This window comes from Mercenaria mercenaria, chromosome 12 (assembly GCF_021730395.1).
Source record: "Mercenaria mercenaria strain notata chromosome 12, MADL_Memer_1, whole genome shotgun sequence".
NCBI lineage: Eukaryota > Metazoa > Mollusca > Bivalvia > Venerida > Veneridae > Mercenaria > Mercenaria mercenaria.
The window spans coordinates 70,874,296-70,898,297 of NC_069372.1; the positions used below are offsets into that span (position 1 = coordinate 70,874,296).

A 24,002-nucleotide genomic window follows, 5' to 3' on the forward strand; every position below is an offset into this window, starting at 1 on the left:
CGGGCGGATGGCAGCGTCAAACTGGTGTTTCAGGTCAATAACTTTTGTTTCAGTAAAGATATTTGAATAAAACTTGGTATGTATGTAGCTTATATCAAGACAAAGGCTGGGATTGATTTTGGGGTTTCTGGGGTCAAGGTCAAGGTCACTGTTACTTAAAATAGAAAAAGGGTTTCCGGTCAATAACTTAACTTAGGAATGAGCTATCATGATGAAACTTGGTGTATAGAAAGCTTATATAAAGTTGTAGCTTGGGATTGATTTTGGGGTTTCTGGGATCAAGGTCAAGGACATTGTTACTAAAAATAGGGTTAGGGTTAGGTTAGGGTTAGGGTAGTGCTTTAAAGTGGTGCACTGTGATTCAGAATACTTTTTTATTCTTATGAAAAGTGTTGAAAACCTGGTTTCGTGGCATTGCCGCGTTTCTTGTGTTACAATCGTAGGGGGTAAAATGTATCAGCCAATCATATTTTATCGAAGATTCATATATAAGGCTGTTTGCTATATCTTTATATAGCAGTTAAAGCGAGTCGTGTTAGAATTTCTAATAATCATGTCTGACGGATAACATAGTAAGTAGGAAATACTTTTTTAACAGACCAGTCAAAATCCAAGTATGAGAACAAGTAAGAATGACACATCTGTGTGGGAACTTTTCTTGTTAAATTGCTGATAATTGATTCATCTGCTCTCGTTAGTTTTTAGCAAAGATAAGAATTTGTGTGAGGCATGCTACAGTGTTAAATTTTTGCAAAATGCAGGTGAAAATTTCAAATTTCCAACTGAGATTTTATGAACTTAAATTTTTTGATGAGTGAAAATTTTAGGCTGAAAGATCCGTATTTTTAAACATCATTCTTTATCACAGTTCTTTCTTCGACAAAAAGCTGTTTTTCCAGTCATTTTTGGAAAAATGGAGTCATTATGGATGTTTTATTCGATACATACCTTGTGTTCAATGATTGACAGATACCTGCAGCAAAATATATGTTTACCACATCTACTGTTTTTTTGGTAATCTGTAATTAGAAACTATATATCATTTTTTGGTTTCCTAGATTCAGCAAGTTATACATAGCAGATCGAAGATGCAATTTTTTTGTTTGTTTGTTTAGTGAGTAGTTTGCGAGAATATGCAGGTAGAAAATACGGCTGAATTTGAACCCTGTCCCTTGTTCTCTAACCTGGGTGTATACAGTTACATCCTGGTTTTGATTATTAAAAGGCGTATATTAGTATGGTTTGTATTTTGTACTTAATTATGTGTTTCTCCTTTAATTTAAAAGTTTAAGTTAATTATTTGTTTCAGATTCTGTACAATCGCACAATGGTCCAGCTTGGTTTATGCTCATTCAGACAAGGGATGACGAAGGATGCACATAATGCGTTAGTAGATATCCAGAGTGGAGGACGTGCTAAGGAGTTACTGGCACAGGTAAAGTCATTTCACTAAATTCCTGTATGACTATTCGTTTTGCATGTTAGTATGTTATAGAATTGTTTTCAGTCTGTGTTGTGCCCTTTCCTAGTACATTGAACTCAGTAATTCATTGGCATTATTGGGTCAAACTTCCAAAAATTATTATAATGTCATTTGTTAATTTAGGAGCCAAAACTAAGGAGGTTTGACACTTTGTGTTTTATAGAAATCTACGAGGCCTTTGTGGCAAAGTGGTAAGGTTTCTGACTTTGAACCACTTGCTTCTCTCTGATGTGGTTCAAAACATTGCAGTGTATATACCGAACTGTTCGTGTGAGGAAGCATTCCAGCTTGCTTATCGAAAGTTTTCCTCCTCCACAAAAGCTTGGAAGATGCCATCTGACCTAAATTGTGTTTCTTAAACTGTATGTCCAACTTGAATAGACCATATTTTAAGGGGAAATCTGTATACATTTTGGACTTTTCTAGCCTAAATGAAGAGGTAAGGTTAGGTGCAACAAAGAATGCATTTTTATTGACCATAATTATGTTCAAAATAACAATGGGATAATAGATAAGAACCTTAAGAAGATAATATTTCTGTTGGTATATAGGGACTGTTGCTGCAGCGGCAACATGAACGTACACCAGAGCAGGAGAAGATAGAGAAGAGACGTCTGCTGCCGTATCACATGCACATCAATCTGGAGTTGTTAGAATGTGTGTATCTTGTGTCAGCCATGTTGATGGAAATCCCCTATATGGCAGGTCAGTGTAGCATAGTTAATGTCGTTTGATAGTGTTGCATGTATAAATGATGTAGTTCCATGTTTTGGATAATTATCTTTTCAATTTGTACATTCAAATGTTTAAAAAACGACTTGTACACAAAATTTTCTCCCTCACTTCATGAACCTTCATTGGTCGTTTTCTGGAACTAAGAACATTCTCATGAGAATAAAATATGACACTTGAATTTACATATGGATATGTTAACATACTTGCTGAATCAACAATGATTCTAAAGGAACTTTGATTTTCAGTGATTCTTACGCAGTGTAGTATGCAAAGAAGTATATATACATATATATTTATGCCCCCCTTCGAAGAAGGAGGGGTATATTGTTTTGCAGATGTCAGTCGTTCGGTCGGTATGTAGAACAATCCGTTTCCGGATGGTAACTCAAGAACGCTTGGGCCTAGGATCATGAAAGTTGAAAGGGAGGTTGATCATAACCAGCAGATGACCCCTATAAATTTTGAGGTCAGTAGGTCAAAGGTCAAGGTCACAGTGACCAGGAACATTTAAACTGTTTCCGGATGATAACTCAAGAACGCTTGGGCCTAGGATCATGAAAGTTCATAGGGATGTTAATCATGACAGCAGATGACCCCTATTGGTTTTGAGGTCAAAAGGTCAAGGTCACAGTGACTGAATAGTTAAACCGTTGCCGGACGATAACTTGAGAACACTTGGGCCTAGGATCACGAAACTTTATAGGGAGGTTGATCATGATTAGCAAATGACCCCTATTGATTTTGAGATCACTAGGTCAAAGTTGAAGGTCACAATAACCCGGAACAGTTAAACAGTTTCCAGATGATAACTCAAGAATGCTTGGGCCTAGGATCACGAAACTTAATAGGGAGGTTGCTCATGACCAGCTGTTGACCCCTATTGATTTTTTGTTCAATAGGTCAAAGGTCACATTGACTCAGAACAGTAGAACTTTTGTGTACAGTGACCAAATAATTTCTGTTCCTTGTGCAATTACTTAATGCATGAAGGGTGGCATTTCGTGTTCTACGAGCTCTTGTTGTAAAGGAGATAAGCCCCATGTGGTTCTGGGACAATCTTTGTATGAAAAGAATTGGAACCACTGCCTTACCCTTGCATGATCGTAAGAGGCGACTAATAGGGTCTTAACACTTGGTTTTGCAGTAACTCTGTGATTCCAGCAGGTATGCAAATTTTGATTCCATACCTCATGTTTTATTTCGATGTAAATGAGGTGTGGTACCAAAGTTTGTAGTCCTGTTTGGCGCCATATAACCTATACTGTGTTGGTGCGCCGTAAAACCCAAATAAATAAATAAAGGAGATAAACTGAATTATTATGTCTCCCACACCACTGTGTGGTAGGAGACATACTGATTTACTCCTGTGTGTCCGTCTGTCACAAATCTTGTCCGCACTCTAAGTCAAACATTTCTCATCTGATCTTCACCAAACTTGAACAAAATGTGTTTGCCAATAAGTCCTCGGCCAAGTTCGATAACTAGCCAAATCGGCCCAGGCACTTCAGAATTATTGCCCTTGAATTACCGAAAATCGCTCAGGTCTTTGGGACTTAAAGGACCTATATACTACTAATGTGAATAATAGTATATGGGTCCTTTATGTCCCCAAGATTTAATCATGTCAGATGATTAGGCAGTTGTGGGAGACATGCACTTTTCTCAAAAGCAGCTCTAGTTTAAAGCACAAATCAAAATATTTTCTGTATAATTGTTTTCAGCACATGAGATGGACGCTAGGCGTAGAATGATAAGTAAGAATTTTCATCATGTGTTACGTATGAGTGAACGTCAGACACTGACTGGTCCCCCAGAAAGTATGAGGGAACATATTGTAGCAGCATCTAAGGCTATGAAAACAGGAGACTGGAAAGCTTGTAAAAACTTCATCATCAATGAAAAAATGAACTCAAAGGTAACAATTACAGTTTAGTTTAAAGACATGTGAAACTTGAAAATCTTGTGGAATTTTGTGGTAATATACACCTTTATGTGGTTAGTGGTGAAAATTATTGCCTGAGGAGCAGACTGGTGTCTGTGGCCCAGAAACTGTAGACCTAGAAAGAGGTCAAGTCAAAATTTTATCAATTGAATTAAAGGATTTGTAGTGATATGTAATAATTTAATCTGTTGTTCTTTCTCTGTATGTAATTTGCTATATACCTGAGACTAACTAATGAACTTCATGTTGTGTTTAGGTTTGGGATTTGTTCCAAAATAAAGATGCAGTACGGGATATGATTGTGTGTAAGATACAGGAAGAGAGTTTACGGACGTACCTGTTTACATACAGCAGTGTGTATGATACCCTTAGTCTGGTCACGCTAGCAGAGATGTTTGAACTTGACGTATATAAAGTACATTCAGTCATCAGTAAGATGATTATAAATGAAGAGTTAATGGTGAGTACTTGGTGATTTAGTTACATCATTTATTAAAGTCACAGTGCTCCAGCTAGGATTAAAAAAGGGCAGGGTGCTGGCACTGAAAAGGGCACTTCTGGGGTGGTGGTCGGTCCGGGACCGTGCTCCCCCGGGAAAAAAATATTACTGGTCCATGCATACAGTGCATTTTAACATACTTTAGGCATGGAATTTGGTATAATTTAGGCATGTTTTTTGGCACACTTTAGGTATGGTCTTTTAATAGGCTATGTCTGTCATCTCTAATGCACCTATTTATTAACTAAAAATTCTGCTGTTTGTATTTTACTTGGCATTGATTTTCAACTTGTAACATTTCTTTGTAATTGCATACTGAATAACAATATCTATCTGTTTAGGCCTATTTTACTTGTTACAATTTCAGTACACATCTTCTCCATGTAGGCTACTTGATATTTATAAATTTATACCTGTAACATATTATATACAGAAAATAAAGTTTAAACTTCCACATAAATAAATGAAATCGGGCAAAGTTTTTAACTTACAACAGTCTAAAAGCAAGTTTAGCACTTGTAATAGACATATTCCGGGTATCCAAAATTTTATATCCGGATATGGTTACACTTTTTTCTAAAAGTCGTTGAATGTCCAGTTTAAACAATATTTTTGAAAAAATATTATGATGCAAAGACAGTTTAACAGCATTTCACAGTATCTGACATTAAAGTGTACCCTGTCATTACATCTTAGTAAACTAATTTCAAAGAAATTTTCATGAAAAATCGGCAATTTCACATAGCAGACGACAACTTACTTTCGATTTCAAAAACTTGTAAAACGATAAAATCAAAATATTTTCCTATTTAAATTTGATTGTGATCGATTTTTATTAATTACATATAAATGTCTGTTGTCTGGACTTAAGTTTCAGTTGTGTATAAAGGGGTGTTTACGTCTATATTACCGAAAACGAAAGTACACTTTGACAGGTGGCGCGAAATGATAATGATTTCAGACTGGTTTGCAAACTGTTTTAACACTAAGGTTCAATGATTTTAATGCTAGTGGAGCAGTCTAAAATATCATGGTCTGCCTCGGGCACGATTACAGCAGGTAATTGTTTAATTGTTTGCTAATTATGTCAATGCCCCCCGGCGTGTATCACTCGATAAAAAGGGGCAATAAAGCAGTGTATTATAATCACTGAGGCAAAAAAGGGAAGTGTGGCTAAAAAAAAAGAAATGAATGGTTGTAAAACGGGCAGGGTGCCTGGCGGGGCAACGGCGGAACGAATTTCGGAACGGGCGATACGCCCTGCTGTAAATAGCTAGCTGGAGCACTGAGTCAGTTCAGTTAACATTTGTAGTGGTCATTCTAAAGTCTGCTTCCTGTATAGGACCAGAACTGCTGTCTTACAGGATGGTTCAGTCTGTACCTAAGCAGGGTTCAGACCAGTGACTTTTCAGTTGATCACCCCTTTTCCATTGGAGCATTGCTTGCCTACTTTAAAGATGAAAAAGCTGTGTCTGTGCAAAAACGGGAGTGGCACTGAAATTACTGTCATTTGAAACTCTCATAAGTATTAGCACTGGAAAACGAGGATAGTAACTACTTCTGGAAATGAGTACAGTGCAAGGAGTTAAAATCATTTTGTAGCTTTCTGAAAGTCCAGACATACCTTAGTAAACTGATTACCAGAGCTAAATTCAGATATATTATGTACTGTGAAATCATTTAATTTCGTCGGCACGAAATTTCGTTGTTTTGGCCAAAACGGCTGTTTCGTGGGGACGTAAATTCGTGGATTTTCAATTTTTGAATTTATTTTTTTCATAATTTCCACAGGAATAGATCTAGTATATCCTTTTGTTCTTATATGTGAAACCTACACGTGTCAAACAGCACTACCATGGTTACCGAATTTGCAATCTACACCGTGGGAGATTAGCGAGTGATCATGTGCCAATTAACGACCGCGTTATCTACAATTATACGACCCCTAATTTGCAAAACTAATCTGTGAAATATTCAGTAAGAAAAGTCGGCGCCAATTAAAGTGTCAAAACTAAATTTTCATCCGAATTTTTTTTTGCAAAATGAATGCGCGATTACAAGCTGTTGAACTTACGCATATGTTACTTCCTGCCGAAAAACGTGTAATGTGAATTGGGTAATAATGCATCGGACAAAAATCTAGCAATTAATTTATAATATTTAATAGTCCCAAAGTAGTAGTAGTTTACTAGTGTCAGTAAAAATAAAGGCTAGTGTAAAACATTGCAGAGCGGGCCCGAAAAAAATCAAATAACGGCCTCAGAATAGTGCGGTTGGCACGTGACGCTACGTCAAACTTCTATTTTTAGTATCTACTTTTATTCTGACTAGCATGTTGTAAACAAACCACGGATAAATGTATGAAAGGAAATCGGTTTTGTTCCGACGCATACCTATGTTTATCGTTGATAGAGCCTCCATAAACTACATGAAAGCTGCAGGTCAGTACTGCCGCATGCACACAACTACGGATTAGATCGGATGGCTATGGTGTCTTTTTTGGCGACATTGCGCATTGTTGTGTACACTTTACATTATCGTGGGCACAATTAGTTCATTGGGACTTAACTTTGTGGTTGAGCTGAACCACGAAATCCATGGAAATTAATCCCCCACGAATAATAATGATTTCACAGTATATTGTTGGCAATGTAAGCCAGCTTCTAAATTTACTAGGCTCAAAAGTATATCATCCTGTAGACTTGATCAGACCTGGGTTCAATTATTTTCAAAAGTAATTAATTGTACCCCCCGACAACAAAGTTGTAAGGGGGGGTATACTGGTTTCAGGTTGTCTGTCTGTCTGTCTGTCCGTCTGTCCGTAGACACAATCTTGTGCGCTCCATCTCTCATTATCCCCTTGACAGAATTTAATGAAACTTCACACAAGTGATCAGTACCAACAGTAGTTGTGTATGGGGCATGTAAGGTTCTTTTAGAAAAAAAATTTGCAGAGTTATGGGACATTGTTTTTTTGTTACTATACTATATACATAGACACAATCTTGTGCGCACCATCTCTCCTCATCCCCTTGACACAATTTAATGAAACTTCACACAAGTGATAAGTACCAACAGTAGTTGTGCATGGGGCATGTTAGGTTCTTTTAGAAAAAAAATTTGCAGAGTTATGGGACTGTGTTTTTTTGTTACTATACTATATACATAGACACAATCTTGTGCGCACCATCTCTCCTCATCCCCTTGACACAATTTAATGAAACTTCACACAAGTGATCAGTAACAACAGTAGTTATGCATGGGGCATGTTAGGTTCTTTCAGAAAAAAAATTTGCAGAGTTATGGGACTTTGTTTTTTTGTTACTGTACTATATACATAGACACAATCTTGTGCACACCATCTCTCCTCATCCCCTTGACACAATTTAATGAAACTTCACACAAGTGATCAGTATCAACAATAGTTGTGCATGGGGCATGTTAGGTTCTTTCAGTGACAAAAATTGCAGAGTTATGGGACTTTGTTTCTTGTTAACATACTATGTACATACAGTCTGCATATGCAATCTTGTGCATGCCTAATCTACCAAACCCTTACACGCAATTTAATGAAACTTCACACAAGTGATCAGTACCAACCCTAGTTGTGCATGGTGCATGTTACATTCTTTTAGATAAATATTCTGCATAGTTATGGGACTTTGTTTTTTGTTACTTTACTGTATACATACAGTCTATATACATACAGTCCACGTAATTATGCAATCTTGTGTGCGTCAAATTGCAATGTACTGTGTCAGTGCATGCGGGGGGTACATTCATCACCTTTAGTGATAGCTCTAGTTAATTATGTCTCCCACCACACAGTGGTGTGGGAGACATATTGATTTACTCCAGTCTGTCTGTCTGTCACAAAGCTTGTTGTTGGCAATGTAAGCCAGCTTCTAAATTTACTAGGCTCAAAAGTATATCATCCTGTAGACTTAATCAGACCTGGGTTCAATTATTTTCAAAAGTAATTAATTAATTATGTCTCCCACCACACAGTGGTGTGGGAGACATATTGATTACTCCAGTCTGTCTGTCTGTCTGTCTGTCTGTCTGTCTGTCACAAAGCTTGTCCGCACTCTTAAGTGGAACATTTCTCATCCGATCTTCACCAAACTTCAACAAAATGTGTCTGCCAATAAGTGCTCGGCCAAGTTCGATAACAAGCCAAATCGGCCTAGGCACTTCGGAATTATGGCCCTTGAATTACCAAAACCACTCAGATTTCTTGCGTAGTTTTACCTCCAAACCGACCCCTGTACTACTAGTAGTATAGGGGTCCTTTTGGTGTCAAGAAAGCGCATGCACATATGGATTCAGTAAACAGTATATAAAGACTGACTTATTATTTAGATGATTAGGCAGTTGTGAGAGACATGCGCTTTTCTCAAAAGCATCTCTAGTTACAATTAAAATAGAAATGCTTCAGTTAAATTACAATTATAATAGGAGAGATCGCCCTGACGTCACGCATCAACACCTGTTTATCTGGCGGTGGGCAAAACAAAATGTTTTTACATTGTTTGTGTATGGGATCAGAATTTTCAATTTTAAATAACTTTTTCGTTCATATATGGATTTTAAAAATTCAAAAAGTTTTGAAATGTTTACGATTTTCATATTTTCTTATTAAAATATTTTATGAAAATGAATAACCGTTTTAAATGAGATTTGATTTTAACAGCGGCGTAGCGATGCTCCAAACTTTTAGAAAAAACACTGTAAGTTAAGCGTTGTTAATTAATCTATTTTATATCAAAATAATATTTAAAAGTTATCCATAAATTGCTTGTTTTATATTCTTTCCATTGATCAAAAAATTATTGATATCATTTGTGTTTTAAGAAAGTTTAAGCCGTTAGAAAAACATCACTGTTAACAGAAAAACATGGACGCTCGGCGTCTACCCACCCGATATTTGTCTTATCAGTTCTAAAAATAGAATATACAACGGATTTGTATACAAACACGATCTCTCCTATTACTTGCTTTTTACAGAAGTAATTAATTATTACAATTATTTTAAGGGAAAAAAAATTATTTTTTTAATTATTTGGCAATATATTCACAAATAGAATCATGATGTTACTATCAAAGACATATTAATGATGCAGATTTATAAGTCCTTATTGCATTTTAAAAACATTAATGCTTCAAAGTTACTGTCCAGATTACATTGATACCTCTTTAGATGTTTGTTTTGTTTTGTTTTATTCATTCTTATTTGTTTACGCTGCGCTGCGTAGTTATGACTGTTTCCAGTCTAACTAATCAATCGTAGGCCCAGCGAGATTTGAATTTTGAGACCCGTTGCCAGATACAGGTCGGCGCCTGGATCGATTACAAAGAATTAGATTCATATGATATAGTTAAAAAGGACCTTAAATTCAAGGCCCGGGTGTTATTTTTTGAACATGTCTGGGTCTTGGCTGGAGTATTTATTGTTATTTATATTGTTTTTAAATGTTATACCCCCCTTAAACTGTGTCATAATTTCCGAAATAATAAATAGGTTATAAAAGTATTTAAATTTATTAAATTTTGTCATCCAGGGTAAGAGCCGCGACTACCTTACTAACACTCCTGAAGCGCCTGAGAAAACTGCCACTGACCATGAACTACATCTATACTCTTAAGCTTTATTTTATTAATATCAAAACTTTAAAAACATTAAAACTTTAAAAATACGTTTAAAACATAGCCTCTATATACGTCCGATTGTTGACAGTACACAGGTTATTTATAGATTACACGCCACGCCTACTGCATAAATGTGTCATATCGATAAATATGCTTATTTTATATTCTCGTAAACATTCAATGTGCTTCACCGATACCGTTTTACTATATTTTTAAAATGCTGTCATTTTGTCATTTTTTAATGTTTTTTCAGTTCTGTTTTTTGCACTTTATAGTCCAAAGTCTAAATTTAATGATTATATCGGTATTAGTTACTTTACATATTATATGTAAAAGATATTTACGATCGCGCTGTATGAAATTTTGCGGTTGTTTTTATCAAAATTCGACCGTTTCTACGTGATTTTGGTCATTTTAATGAACTTATCTTCCTAAAAATGGTCTAGCAATATAGCTATATGTGTTCTTTAGCGATTCTGCAAATTTAAAGATAAAATATATATTAATAAATGTTTTACACGCGAATCCTGTGTACCCGTCGCCTAAATTACGCGTAAGAATTTTTACTTAAAATTTACCTGTTTACCTGTTGTTTGTTTACCGTTGTGTGTCGACGTCTGTATGTTTCCGGATCATCATCACTACTGGATTTTCCTATGGTGACGTCTTTCTCGGACTGGGTCATGCTTATGCATGCCACCATAGGTCCCTATCACATATATACAGTGCTGACCAATACTTTATATTATTTTATAGCTTTATTTGATATTGGTTGCTTATGGTTTTATGATTTTATTACTGTTATTATAGAATTTGTATAAAAAAGTTAAAATTGAATAAAAGTTGGTTAAAAAGCTAGCTAAAATTTGATAAAATTTGATAAAATCAGAGTCGACCTTTGCCGAAAAACGAAAACACAAAGACTCTTATTTCTGATTTTTATTTTGCCTAAAGTTTTTAATAAAATTAAGTTATAAAAATATATTTAAAACTAATTTAGTAAAAACAGGTGACCATCCTTGCCGAAATGTAAAGTGTTTGCAAGGATGTGTCTCCTAGTTTTAAAATCATTGTCTAAAATTAGCCTAGTCATGGCTTAAAATTACGTATATGTTTAAAATTATAACAATTTAAAAGATATTGGTTGCTAAAAGAGTATTTGGCCTTTTGATTATTATATAAAACAATAAAAATAACATATGTATATGTACATTTTAACAACTAAAAGTAAAATACTATAATATAAATTATAATATTAAAACCTCTTTCGGGCTTATTTTGGTATGCTTCATATACAGTCGGCTCCTGTTACTATGTTATTCTTGGATTTATTTCTAGCTGTTCATAGTTGAGGCCCGACCCTAGCAACTTTAATAGATAGCGCCTTTCACCCTGAGGACATATCGCCTGTATTGACCGCACCAGTGCCGTTAAGCCTTACATGGTACCCCCAGACGGGGTGCATATACAAGCTCAGCCCCCCTGGTTATTGACGCCATTCTTTTTTGAACGAAGTTTAGGATTTTAACATGTTTATACACGTTTCCCCTGAGATTATATTATCTCTATTGACCGCACCAGTGCCGTTAAGCCTTACATGGTACCCCAGACGGGGTGCATATAGAGATTCAAACCCCTGGTACTTTGTGATATTAAATTAAGGCCAAAGTTATAAAATTCATTGTTAGGTCGGGCCCCTCCTATGTAATGTTTATGTTTTGTTTATATTCTGTTCAAGTAGCCTATTTTGGTGATGAAATGTATTAGGAGGCTGTAGACCTGCTGCTCGACTTCCTTCGGAGGGAAGAGGAGTGTCTTTCTGTCTATACAGACCAACCCGAGTTTCAGGAGTCCACATTCAAGTTCCAATCTGTGTTCTGCATTTCGTGTACACTCTTTGTGTATGTCAAAGAATACGTGGTTGAATGTTTCGTATTCTGTACAGTGTGGGCATAGATGTTTATCTGAGTAGTTCTCCCAGCCCAGACCGTTCCGCCCCAGCCTTAATCTGGTAATGATCTTATCATGGCCGGTGTTTGTGCTATAAATTTGCATTTTACTGGGGATATGTTCTGAGAGGGCGCAGCGCATTGTGTCTTGTTGTAGCCATCTCTGTCTAAAAAACTCCTTTGATTTGGCCTTTATTATGCTATTAAACCTCAGATACTGCTAATTTGACCTGTTTTGGGGCTCCATTTTCGGACCCTTGCTTTGCTAGTTGATCGACCCTTTCGTTTCCCATAATGCCAACATGACTCGGGACCCATATTAGGGAAACATGTATACCTATTTTACTGAGATGGCTGATTTTATGAATAATGTCAACTATTATATCAGATCTTGATTGTGACCTGCCTGTATTTATTGATTGTAATACAGACAAACTATCTGTAAATATGCTACGTTTCTGGGCATGTTTTCGGGTATCCATTTCAGTGCATGTTGGATGGCTGTTGCCTCACACGTGAATATGGAGACCCTAGGGTCTAATTTGAAAGCCGACGAGCAAATTTTCTTTGCTATAGGGATCAAAGACAACAAAGGCCGCGCCGCTTTATTTTCGCTGGGATTTTTGCTACCGTCTGTATATATATGGTAATGTGACCTATAATGCTTCATTATATGCATTTCTGTTATATGTTTGGCCTGGGTGGTATCTTCTGTTTTATTAATGAAGCATTTAAGGCTTAAGTCGGGGGTTGTGACCATGATCCCAGCATTATATGAAAACACCGGCTCTTGTATATTTACTTCACTTAATTGGTATTTATCTAGTAACCTATTAACCTCTCGAGTGTACGGCTGGGTTCTAAGCTCTTTCCTACCAGTGTGACCGTTTCTAACCCTTTCGATGGTACTGGGGCATTCTTTCAGTGCTTTGATTGTATTATTTATGGGCAGATTTTCACCTAGGCGGCTGGATCTGGCCCAATATTTGAGCATATTGACCTCTCTTGTTATATCTAATGGTAGCTGGGCCGTTTCTACTAATACTGCCATTTTATTAGTTGTTTTATATGCTCCAGTGACTACTCTTAGGGCCTTACTTTGTATTACATCTAGCCTTTTTAACTGTGATTTGCAGCTGACGCATATGCTGTGCTACCATAATTAATTTTGCTCATAATTAAGGAGTTATATAACATGAGTTTAGTTTTCTTATTAGCTCCCCAGTTTGTTCCAGATATTAGTCTCAAGAGGTTAATATCTTTTTCACACCTATTAACTAGATTATTTATATGATGGTGCCACGTTAAATATTGATCAAAATACATTCCTAAGAATTTGGCGTCGGTGCTATTTCAAGGGCTTTACCACATAATTTAAGTTTCCGGCGTTACTTTATTCGATTTTGCTAGGACTTTAAGATATGGTTGCCGGCACACCATTAGCACTTGTGTTTTATTAGGGTTAATGGTGAATCCCCATTCATTACTCCATTTTTCTATTACCTCAAGGACCTTTTGGCCTTTTAGTAATGCACTATGTGGGTTTGGTGATGTTACCCATGTGGCTCCATCATCTACAAATTGGGCAAGTTCGGTCCGGTCACCGGGAGGGGACTGTTTGTTGTGTGCATCTATAGCCGTGTTTAGAGTGTTCATAATGAGATTAAAGATCAGTGGACTAATCACACTTCCCTGGGGTGTGCCATTGTCAGGTTCTACTGTATCTGACAAATGGCCATTGACCTTTACCTTAATTTTTCTGCCTTCCAGGAAATTAGCGATCCATGTAAGCATTCTCCCCTTAATGCCTAGAGATATTAAATTCAAGAGAGACCCTTTATTCCAATGCCTATCAAATGCATTACTTAGATCTAAAAATATGCCTAATAGGTAATAACCTTTCCGATGGGCCTCTTTACAGTCTGATTCGAAGCGAAGGAGGTGATCTTCGCATGAATGGGCTTTCCTACATCCTGACTGATATGGGGAGAACAGATTATTATTTTCAATATAAGTTTCAAGTCTTGGTTTTATCATTCTTTGCATGACCTTGGTGAGGGTTGACGTTAGGGAGATGGGGCGGTATGAAGCAGGGTTTGTTTTTTCCTTATTGGGCTTAAGTATTGGTACTATAATGGCCTCGCCCCAGCTTTCTGGGTAGAGCCTTCTTTCCAAGACTGATTATATAGCTTTAAGAGTTTTTCTTTGGCATGTATTGGTAAATTTTTGATCATATCATAATGGATCGCATCTTCGCCTGGGGCAGAACTATTACATTGATCAAGGGCCATGTTTAATTCAAGGAGGGAGAATGGTTTATTATACTCAATATCGTCATGTGGGGCTGTGTTATTTTCATTGTAGAGATCGTATTCTTGCTCTTTATATTGTTTATTTGCCAAAAATTCAGCACTGTAATTGTCATTACTGCTGATTTTCTTATAGTGTTGCACCAGAAAATTTGCCTTATCTTTTTCCATAACCACCGGATCGTTGTCGTTCAGAAGTGTACCAATAGAGCTAGATGATTTGCCTCTAAATTTATTGACAACGTCCCATACTTCTTTTGATGTTGTTTTATGGTTTATTTGTGTTATGTACTTTTCAAGGCTGGTGCGTTTTGCTTTTTTAATGTCTCTACAGCCTTATTACGGATGTGACCTGTTTTTTGCAGATTTTCATCATTCTTATTTCTGCTATAATTTTTCCTAGCATTCTCCCTTTGTTTAACTGCATTTGCGCAATCCTCAGTCCACCAGGGTATAACCTTTTTCCTATTGTTCTTGCCTTTGACCATTGGTATACTCTTTTTACTAATACTATAGATATCATTTATAAATTGTGTGTGATTTTCATCCACTGTCTTGCCCTCAGTGTTATAATGGAAATGCTGATTGCGAAGTCATGATATTGGTCCCAGTCTGCTTTACCTATCTTATATTTGCGGGTGGTATGAATCGCCTCTGTTTTTATTGAAAATTCTAATCCCAGCAATATTGGAAAATGGTCACTGCCAAAAGTATTATTGATAACTCCAAAGAATGCATATTGTGCCAATGTATGAGAACTATTGCCAAATCTATTGCTGAGTCTTTTTGATTTGGTAATCACTTAGCCTTGTTATATTTCCATCATTTAATACAACTAGATTTTTCTGTGATAATAGATTTAACATAGTCTCAGAGGCCGAGTCACACCTTGGATCGCCCGGGGGATTCCAGAGTGGGTTTTAATGTTGAAATCTCCCAGAATTACTGAGTGGTTTCGTATGTTAGAGAACATTTTTTGATAGTGTTCTTCGGTGTTATGTTTTTCATATGCTACATAACAATTATAAATTGTTATGTTTTTGCTGTGACCATATATAGTTATGCCGTTAATTTCATATTCATTGTGAATTATTGACCTTTCAACTGTGAATTTGATGCCCTGTTTGACATATATTATTGTACCGCCTCCTTCTTGATCTGTGCGTTTTTGATATGTTGCAATTTCATAGTCATAAAGCTTTGGTGGTGTTATTTTTTTTCCATATCTAAACGCTTCCTGAATACACACGGCATGTATTGTATCTGTGGATGACTTAAGGAAGCTGTTTAATTCGGTGACCTTAGTATTTTTGTCCCCTGCAAACCCCCGGGCGTTCCAAGACATTATATTAAAGTTACGATTACATGCCGTCTTGGAATCTACACCGGACATTATTAATTAATTAATTGTATGGGGTTATTGTTAATTAATTTACAGGGAGTTAGATCCGATGTCACCTAATAGGGACCATATCCGGCATACCACTGGGGTGGTGGTGGGGGGTGGTGAGGTACCCACCGAGGGCGTCTGTGGCCCATTGTACCATGTGGCCTTGCATGTCTATTGAACCTATTGTGTTGGCGGGGTCCAGATAACCTTCTGTTATGGTATCTGGGTGCATTGCCTGTATGTGATGAAGTGGGTGGGGTGGGGGTTTTCCTTGCCCCCGCGGTTTTGTGTTCTTTCTTGCTGTTCTGGTGCGCTATTGCCCTGTGATATGGCTTCATCTATCATTTGTTCAAGTGCCTGGTCATTTATTTGTTGACCTTGTATCTTAGGTGCTATGTTTTTGATTATTTCCATAACCTTGGTCTTATGTATATATTCTTTATTGTTGTGTAGTGTTTGTGTTGGTGTGTTTGCACGTGTTGTTTGACCAGATGTAAGGCCAGCATTTCTCATTCTGGCCTCATATTCTGTTTTGATTGCGTCATTTTTCTTGTGAATGTTTTGTAAATAGTTTGTGTATGCCAAACACCCTTTGAATGCTGCACGTTGTAAACCGTTGCAATTTGCGCATTTTTTTGATGTTTCGGTATTGGCATTCATAATGCGAGTGTGGCCCTGCACAATGTGGGCAAATTGTTTTACCTGTGCACTTGTTTGCTGAGTGTCCGTGCTTTTGGCATTTGTTACACCTTAGGGGAGATAACAAGGATGGATATACTGGTACTTGGGTGCCATCATTTAGTTTCACCTTCAATGGTGCTTTTTCAGAACTAAACGTGAGTTTTATTGTTGATGAAGGCACCTTTCTTCCATTGACTATTTCGTAGCCCGGTGGTAGACTTTTATGTTGTTCTCTTGTGCGAATGTGTTAACGTTATCATTATAGTTGATGTCCTTTATGTAAATGACCCCTTTAGACTCTATTTTCTTATTCGGACTAGAGCGTTTGTCTGTGTTTAGTGGCTCTAGAACGAAGTCATATTTTTGATAAGTAAATTGCTTGGCCAGGTCCAATTTGTCTTTGCGAATCATGAAAGTGGGACATCCCCCCTCGGTGGATGGGTCCTTGACAAATGATCCGCCTACATAGGCTATGAAAGCCGAGGATATCTCTTGAATCCTCTGCTTCGGGAACACACATGACACTGTACGCAGTGTCATTGCCACAAAGCACAGAGTGGTTGTGTTGGCCGCTGGCGATGCCCCCTTTGATCTCTTAGAGCTCTTAGTCTCCCATGTGCCTTCAGTGTCAGCCTGCACCGACATGTTTGTCGACTGCTCACTATTGGCGCCGGTGGTACAGGGTGGTACACCGGTATATGGTGGTACCTGTTCACCTGGTGTTGATCGGCATTGTTCATTAGCCGTGGCAATGATGGGGTGGCTGGTGTAACTGGGATGCCAAGCTCTGGATAGTTGACATCATCTAGTGCGGTGCACCAGGGTGGGCTTTGCCTGTTGTACAGGGTGGTGCTTCTGTCTCATTAAATGAGACAGGGTCTTGGTCCTGCCTTGGGTTTAACCTTGGTAGGCTAGGATCGGGGTGTTTCGATGTTACCATCACACTTGGGTGACGGTACACCGGTGTGGCATTCACTAGGTGGTGTTGGCGGATCACTATCAATAGTGAGCCTCCCAGGACTTAAACTTGAGTCCGTGTCATTAGGGTTGGCTACCGGACTAGGGACAGGATATGTCACGTTACTCAAAGGGTGTAACCTAGTGGCAGACAGATCCAGGGATCCGTCAGCCGAGTCCGATATTGCCTGGGCCTTGTTTACAGGACTTCCTGAAGAAGAGTTGAGAGAAGTTTCTCTCATTCTTTTCTTCCCCTTTACCTTCCCCAGGGATTGCATATTACTAACTGGTGTCGAGCCGCCCGCCGGGGCGAAGTCGGCACACAGAAGCTTTCTAGCTGTCCCCTTGGCCTTTACTATGGGGGTTGTACCGGGTGATCCCCCATGTGACTTGGACTTTTTCCCTGATGATTTACCCATTGTTGTTTATATCTGCTTGATTAATTTAATTTATTCCTATTAAGTAACTAATTTTAGATTTACGAATATATTCTTATACAGAATTTATGAATTTATCCGTTAAGTTTTATCTGCCAAAATCGTCTACTTTAATTAATTTGTTTTTATTGACTGTTTTAACTATCCGTAATAACCTATAATATATATATATTATCGCTCTATGCAGTTATTTACTATATGCACTAATTGCCTTATTAATTAGCTTGTTTGTAATTGTACAATATATATCAAACCGTCAATTTTCTATATTGTACACTATGTCCTAGATACTGACTCTCTATAAGTCAGTATAAACCTTGTAATTTATCTACACTAACAGTAAAGTGCAGTGGTGTTAGTTAATCCTATTGTACCTATACGATCAGTTAATCTTATAACGCCTGCGGCCTAACAATGTAAAGCGACGCGCACGATTTTTATGTGAAAGTTATGAATTTAACCTATTTTAAGTGTTAGTTAAAGTGCTTTACGATCAAGTATTTTGATCAAGATCAAAATACCTTCACGTAGATAAATAGACCCTAAATACCTTAAAAGTGGCGGTTGTCCGGTGTCCAACGTAGATTTCCAACGACGGCCAATTAATCGAGTGGTTCTATGAGCATACCGTTGTGAGGAATAAGTCACAGGACGAGCCTATTTGCCCTACTCGAGCACCTACCGAAGCTAAGTATGACACTTGTCGATACTTTGCTATACCATACGTACGGTCAACGCACCGATAAAAATAACGTCTTATCGCTACGTAGCCAATATGGTTTATATGGCCTCTTTAGATGACCAGCAGGGGTGAAATTTATACCCCCAGGTGATAACAGCTAAGTACTGCACAATAACCTGTATTTTTGCCAATATTTAATTGCCATATTATGTTGTGACAGTTTGCTACATGTAATTGAAGAGTAATTGAATTTAACTGACAATTATTTTGCATTTGTTTGGATTTTAATTGATTAATTACAATTAAAATAATTGATTTTTGTCTCAGTTATTCATTATTTTCAATTAATTGAAAAACTGTAATTAATTATAATTAATTAAATTATAATTGTAATTGGACCTCGAGGTACATTACATACTGTTTTGTGATAATACCACCCATGGTCAACATGGAATGTTAAAGAAGTTTATTAAGCATTGAGGCTTAAACAATATATTTCAGGCATCTCTTGATGAGCCGACACAGACAGTTATCATGCACCGTACAGAACCGACACGCCTACAGGCCCTAGCTCTGCAACTATCAGAGAAGGTCGGAACTCTGGTGGAAAACAATGAAAGAATACTGGAAATTAAACAAGGAAATTTCTTCTTTACTAAAAATCCTAGTAAGTTAAAGTTTGTAAGACAAAACCGATTGTGGGCAATAATTAATAGCTTGGTTTAAACTTACTGGATAATATAGTGTCATAATTTTAGATGATTTTAGCTTTTCTTGCAACAGCTGTTTCAGAGAACAAGTACCCTATTGTATATTGTAGTATGCATTAGGGAGAGAATACAGGTTCTGAATTCATTGTTCAAATGGTCCATGTTTTTAAGCAATGATTTCTAAATTTTGCAAAAATCAAATACCAGTACTTTAAAATTGGCTAGTGATGATACTGTTAATACATCTAGTAACCATTTAATAGGTTTAAAGAGTCATGCCATCAGATATATGTCACTTATTTCAAAATAAGACAAGTACTTTTGTAAATAGAAAGTAAAATGTAGGTTTATCATTTAGTTGTGGGCAAATATATTGATATAAACAGTTGGTATCAATTAAATATGTAGTTATCTACTGCACCAGTCTTGAAGTAAAAATTTGGTGTAAAAAGAAATTTATAAGCAGACTATTGTGAAATTATTAATTTTCATCAGGGACTAAATTGGGTTTTTTTTGTGTTTTTTTTTTAAATTGTTTAGTGGTATCAATCCACAAAATTTTAACACATTGAAAAAAGATCATTTTATCTTCAAAAAGCTGAAATCCACAAATTCATTTCCTTGTGAAATAGCCATTTTGTCAAAACCCAAAAAATTTCTTCACCCTAAAATTTAATATTTTTGCAAGGCTCTTTTGTGCACAAGGCAAGTAAAATTTGGATCCACGACACTTCGCCGAAAGACACCTCGTCGAATACGACACTTTGCCGAACTTGACACTTTGTCGAATCCGACACTTTGCCGAATACGACACATAGTCGAAGTTACATACTCGTCGAATTTGGTCGAAAGTTGGTCTAAAAAAATCGGAAAAGGAGTACTTACAACTTTGAAAAAAAAAATCGGAAAAGGAGTACTTACAAACTGAACAAGAAAAGAAAGCGGAAACACTTTTATTAAACTGTGCTTGATTTATAACAAAATCGATCAGGTAGATTAATCAAGTTACAGTCTCTTTACAGTCTCTTTATTCAGTATCTTATGTTATATGCTATTCCTCTCAGAAATTCTACAGACGATCGTTTCCCAAAGTCCTGTACCACTCTTCTCCGGTCCAATTCATAAGAACTTTGTTCACCAAATAACACGTTTCTAATCAATTATGGTTATTTACCCATTGAGTAAACGGTAAACGTAAGCCGATAATACAATCAATTTTCATCATAAAGGCCTTTGTCAAAGGTAACAATTTCGACCAAATGTCGTACTTTATATGAAAATTAGACCAAGTGTCGTATTCGGCTAAGTGTCGGATTCGGCCATGTTTCATCTTCGACGAAGTGTCATATTCGACCAAGTGTCGTGCACCGGTAAAATTTGGATATATACATACTAGATATTTCATGTAAACATATGCATTGTTTAATTTGGGAAAGGTTCTTTGACAAAATCAGATCAACATGTATTAGTTGAGTTTTAAAGTATAGTAGGTTCAGCTTTAGTAATGCTCCCTGACCTTCTGCAAATGTTACAGATACTAATATTGATAAGCAATTCAAAAACATTTTAAATTTGGTATTTATCAAATAAAGCCTTTGCATTGTTTTTCAGCTGATTTACTATCTTTCTGTGTTCAAACTGCTGGAATTGAACCACAAGGGTGTTAGCTAGAGTGATTCAATATCCAATCATCTGAATTATAAACCATGGTAAATCAGACAATAAACCACAAGAAGGCCTTGTTTATTTTTATTCTAACATTCCCATTGAAACAAGAAGATAAAAGAAACTAAGTTGAACTTGATTAATCTTTGTGGTAGTTAATCGGGTGCCATGTGGCTGTTTGACTTCATAATGTTCTTTAACTGGTTATCACAGAATATACAATGTCTGATTCCTTCTGGGTTTTTCCGACAGAATATTGAGCCATGGTAAAATTTGCCTCTATCTGGAGGCATCCTTCTGTAATAGTAAGACTGAATCAGCTGTAGCAGGAGTAGTTTTCTAGCACATATTTTCTTCTTAACCTCATTTTACTGTAGCTTTCATAGCACATAATTTATTAACATACTAATATCCGGCTAAGTGGCCATGACATGATAATGGTTACTTGTAAATATGGAATCTTAAACACGTAGAACTCAAGGAAATGTTACTTTTATCGTAATGTTTGGTGTTTGTTTTACTTATTCCACAACATTGCTACTGCTAACTTAGAATCACAGATCACGTTCAGTTCTAATGAAATTATTAAGAAATTTATGGAATACTGCATCAATCACTTATTAATTGTAAAGCATTCATAATGCATTTTGCTCTATAGCAGCAACATCTTCAGCTTGACTAACACTTGATGGTGAGATTTTAAACTAATTCTTGCTCATATTATTATCCATTGTTTATTACCAGTGAAGGGTTTTATCAAACTTTGGTGACTGAACAAGGTGATTGTTGTTTAATAACAGAATGTGTCTATAAGACAGTTTCTATCTCCAAATTTGTACATAATACAGATTTACCATTTTAGTAAATTTATATATCTATTTTCTGTTCTTGTTTGTTCAAGACATATTTTTTGTAAGGCAAATTTGAGAAGGTAGAATTGTAAATTTTGAAAAAATCGCTGTTTCTTGTCATGTGAAATCTATAAGGCATGAACAATAGCTATCATTCTGAATTGTTCTTGTAATGGCTTTAAAGAGCTGACAGGAGACCAGTCTCATAAAGTTTGGTTTTTGATTGATTGTCTCTGAAGACCGTCTTCATACTCACCAATGACAAGGTCACTGTCTGAGACGGGTTTTCAACATTAATTTCTTTACAGAAAGAGACTTGGACATGTAAAAATATTGTATTGTTTTGAAAGTCATACTTACCTTGTAAGGAAAATGTTATAGTTGAAGCACTCTTGTCTGCTACTGTGTACATCTCTATTGCTGTTTTATAGAAACATTCTGTTTCCTGTTATTTTTGTTCCATTTTCAGGAGTTTGTAAAATGTGTTTCTGAAGAAATTTGAAAGTTCTTGTTTACAAATGAATGCTTATTTACTTAATGTTACAGCTTGACAGTTCATGAGTTCTTGTTACCCTCAAGTTGTCCCTGGTTCTTGGTATGTCCACTCATCTATGAATGGAATTGTTGAATGTTTTAAATGGTGTCCTGGGAAATGTTTCTACCTTTAGCTATGCTTGCTGAATTTCATCGCAATCTCTCTATATATAACAAAAGAATGTGAAAACAGTTCATGTAGGAAGAATACTCCCATGAATCAGATGTGTTTATGAATTGAAAAGAAAAGTTTTGTTAGATTTTTACTGACTGAAATGCCATTCCACTTTTGAACTGAATGAAACTATATAAAACTTTTAGACTTGATAGGCTAGTGATGTTTAACACTATTGAATACATGAACCTTGAAATCAGTTTTGTACACATTTTCAACTTAACAATGAATCTAGAAAATATAATGTTTTCTGTAACAGATACCTTCAGCCATTACCAAGTCTTAATATGGATGTGACTTTAGACATAATGTCAGTCATTATTATATACTTATTGAATGGCTTACTGGTCGATAATCAACTATTTCTTAGGGTCAGTAGTTTTGTCTTTTGACTGGCAAGCCATTCAATAAGTATTTTATTACATGACCTCAGAAATTAATCTTAACAGTTAAGTTTTTAAATTTATGGCTTAATAGCCCAGTAAATATGTGTTGTATGTAGACTGGTAATATAGCACAAACTATACAAGGAGCTGTGTAATAATTTTCCATGAGAATGTTTGTTAAGCCTTGAAATTTAACTGTTGCTCTGTGAATCTTGGGGCTAAAATTAGTTTATTTAATCAGCTAGAAAGATGAGGATATCCAATGAGGTCATTCTTGAATATGCTTTATTGAAAAGCTACTGTGTGTTAGGTGGGCATCATATTTCATATGCTTTTTTCAGATCAACAAAATCGAGATCAGTCTGGCGGATACCAGCAAAACCAACAAAACTGGAGTAAGTATAAGCAACAAAACCAGACTGGCAGTAAGTGAATTTTATTTACTCTTACCTTATTTTTTCACATCTTGGTGCTACAAGTTGGTAGGTATTACCTTAAATCTTGTTGGCATTGCAACTTAAGGTACTTTAACAGGCTGCATGAACCAGAATAGGCTGCTATGACTGACTTTGAATCCCTTGCCTTGCTGGGGGGATCATCATGTGACAAAGACATTGAGCTTTATTTCCGAAGGTCTCTGGTTCTACCAAGGTGCAGCAAATACCAGTACTGCTTGTAGGGGCACCTGCAGTCTTCCTACACCAGTTCAAGTTGTCATATGACCTGAATTGTATTTATGTGACTTAAATGGGAAAACAGACAATGAGCCAAAAGAACATTTGCTGTAACAACCTGGCATCAGAATGCTAACATCTCTTGCTTCTGCAATAAGCTGTAAAATACTGGAACAATGAAAGTTATTGGTACACAATGTGTTTCTAATGGGAAATAATTATTTTATATAGAGGAACTTACTGCAAAATACTCATTTAAAGATCATAATTGTCAGATGCAAGGTGATGCAACAA

The 24,002-nt window shown here is 36.4% G+C and overlaps 1 protein-coding gene across 6 annotated transcripts in view; it reads left to right on the forward strand.

The window, feature by feature from the left end:
• LOC123533469 (eukaryotic translation initiation factor 3 subunit C-like) overlaps positions 1–24,002 on the forward strand; it is a 78,457-nt gene that overhangs the window by 50,147 nt on the left and 4,308 nt on the right. For 3 of the 6 annotated variants that reach the window (XM_053520304.1, XM_053520306.1, XM_053520305.1), the window contains exons 15-20: positions 1,310–1,435; positions 2,035–2,188; positions 3,940–4,133; positions 4,417–4,620; positions 19,215–19,380; positions 23,376–23,459. In XM_053520304.1, coding sequence (XP_053376279.1) covers positions 1,310–1,435; positions 2,035–2,188; positions 3,940–4,133; positions 4,417–4,620; positions 19,215–19,380; positions 23,376–23,459 — 928 coding nt within the window. Of the gene's footprint in view, positions 1–1,309; positions 1,436–2,034; positions 2,189–3,939; positions 4,134–4,416; positions 4,621–19,214; positions 19,381–21,832; positions 21,868–23,375; positions 23,460–24,002 lie in introns of those variants that run through there. The other 3 variants (XR_008366551.1, XM_053520308.1, XM_053520307.1) reach the window with 3 other exon arrangements.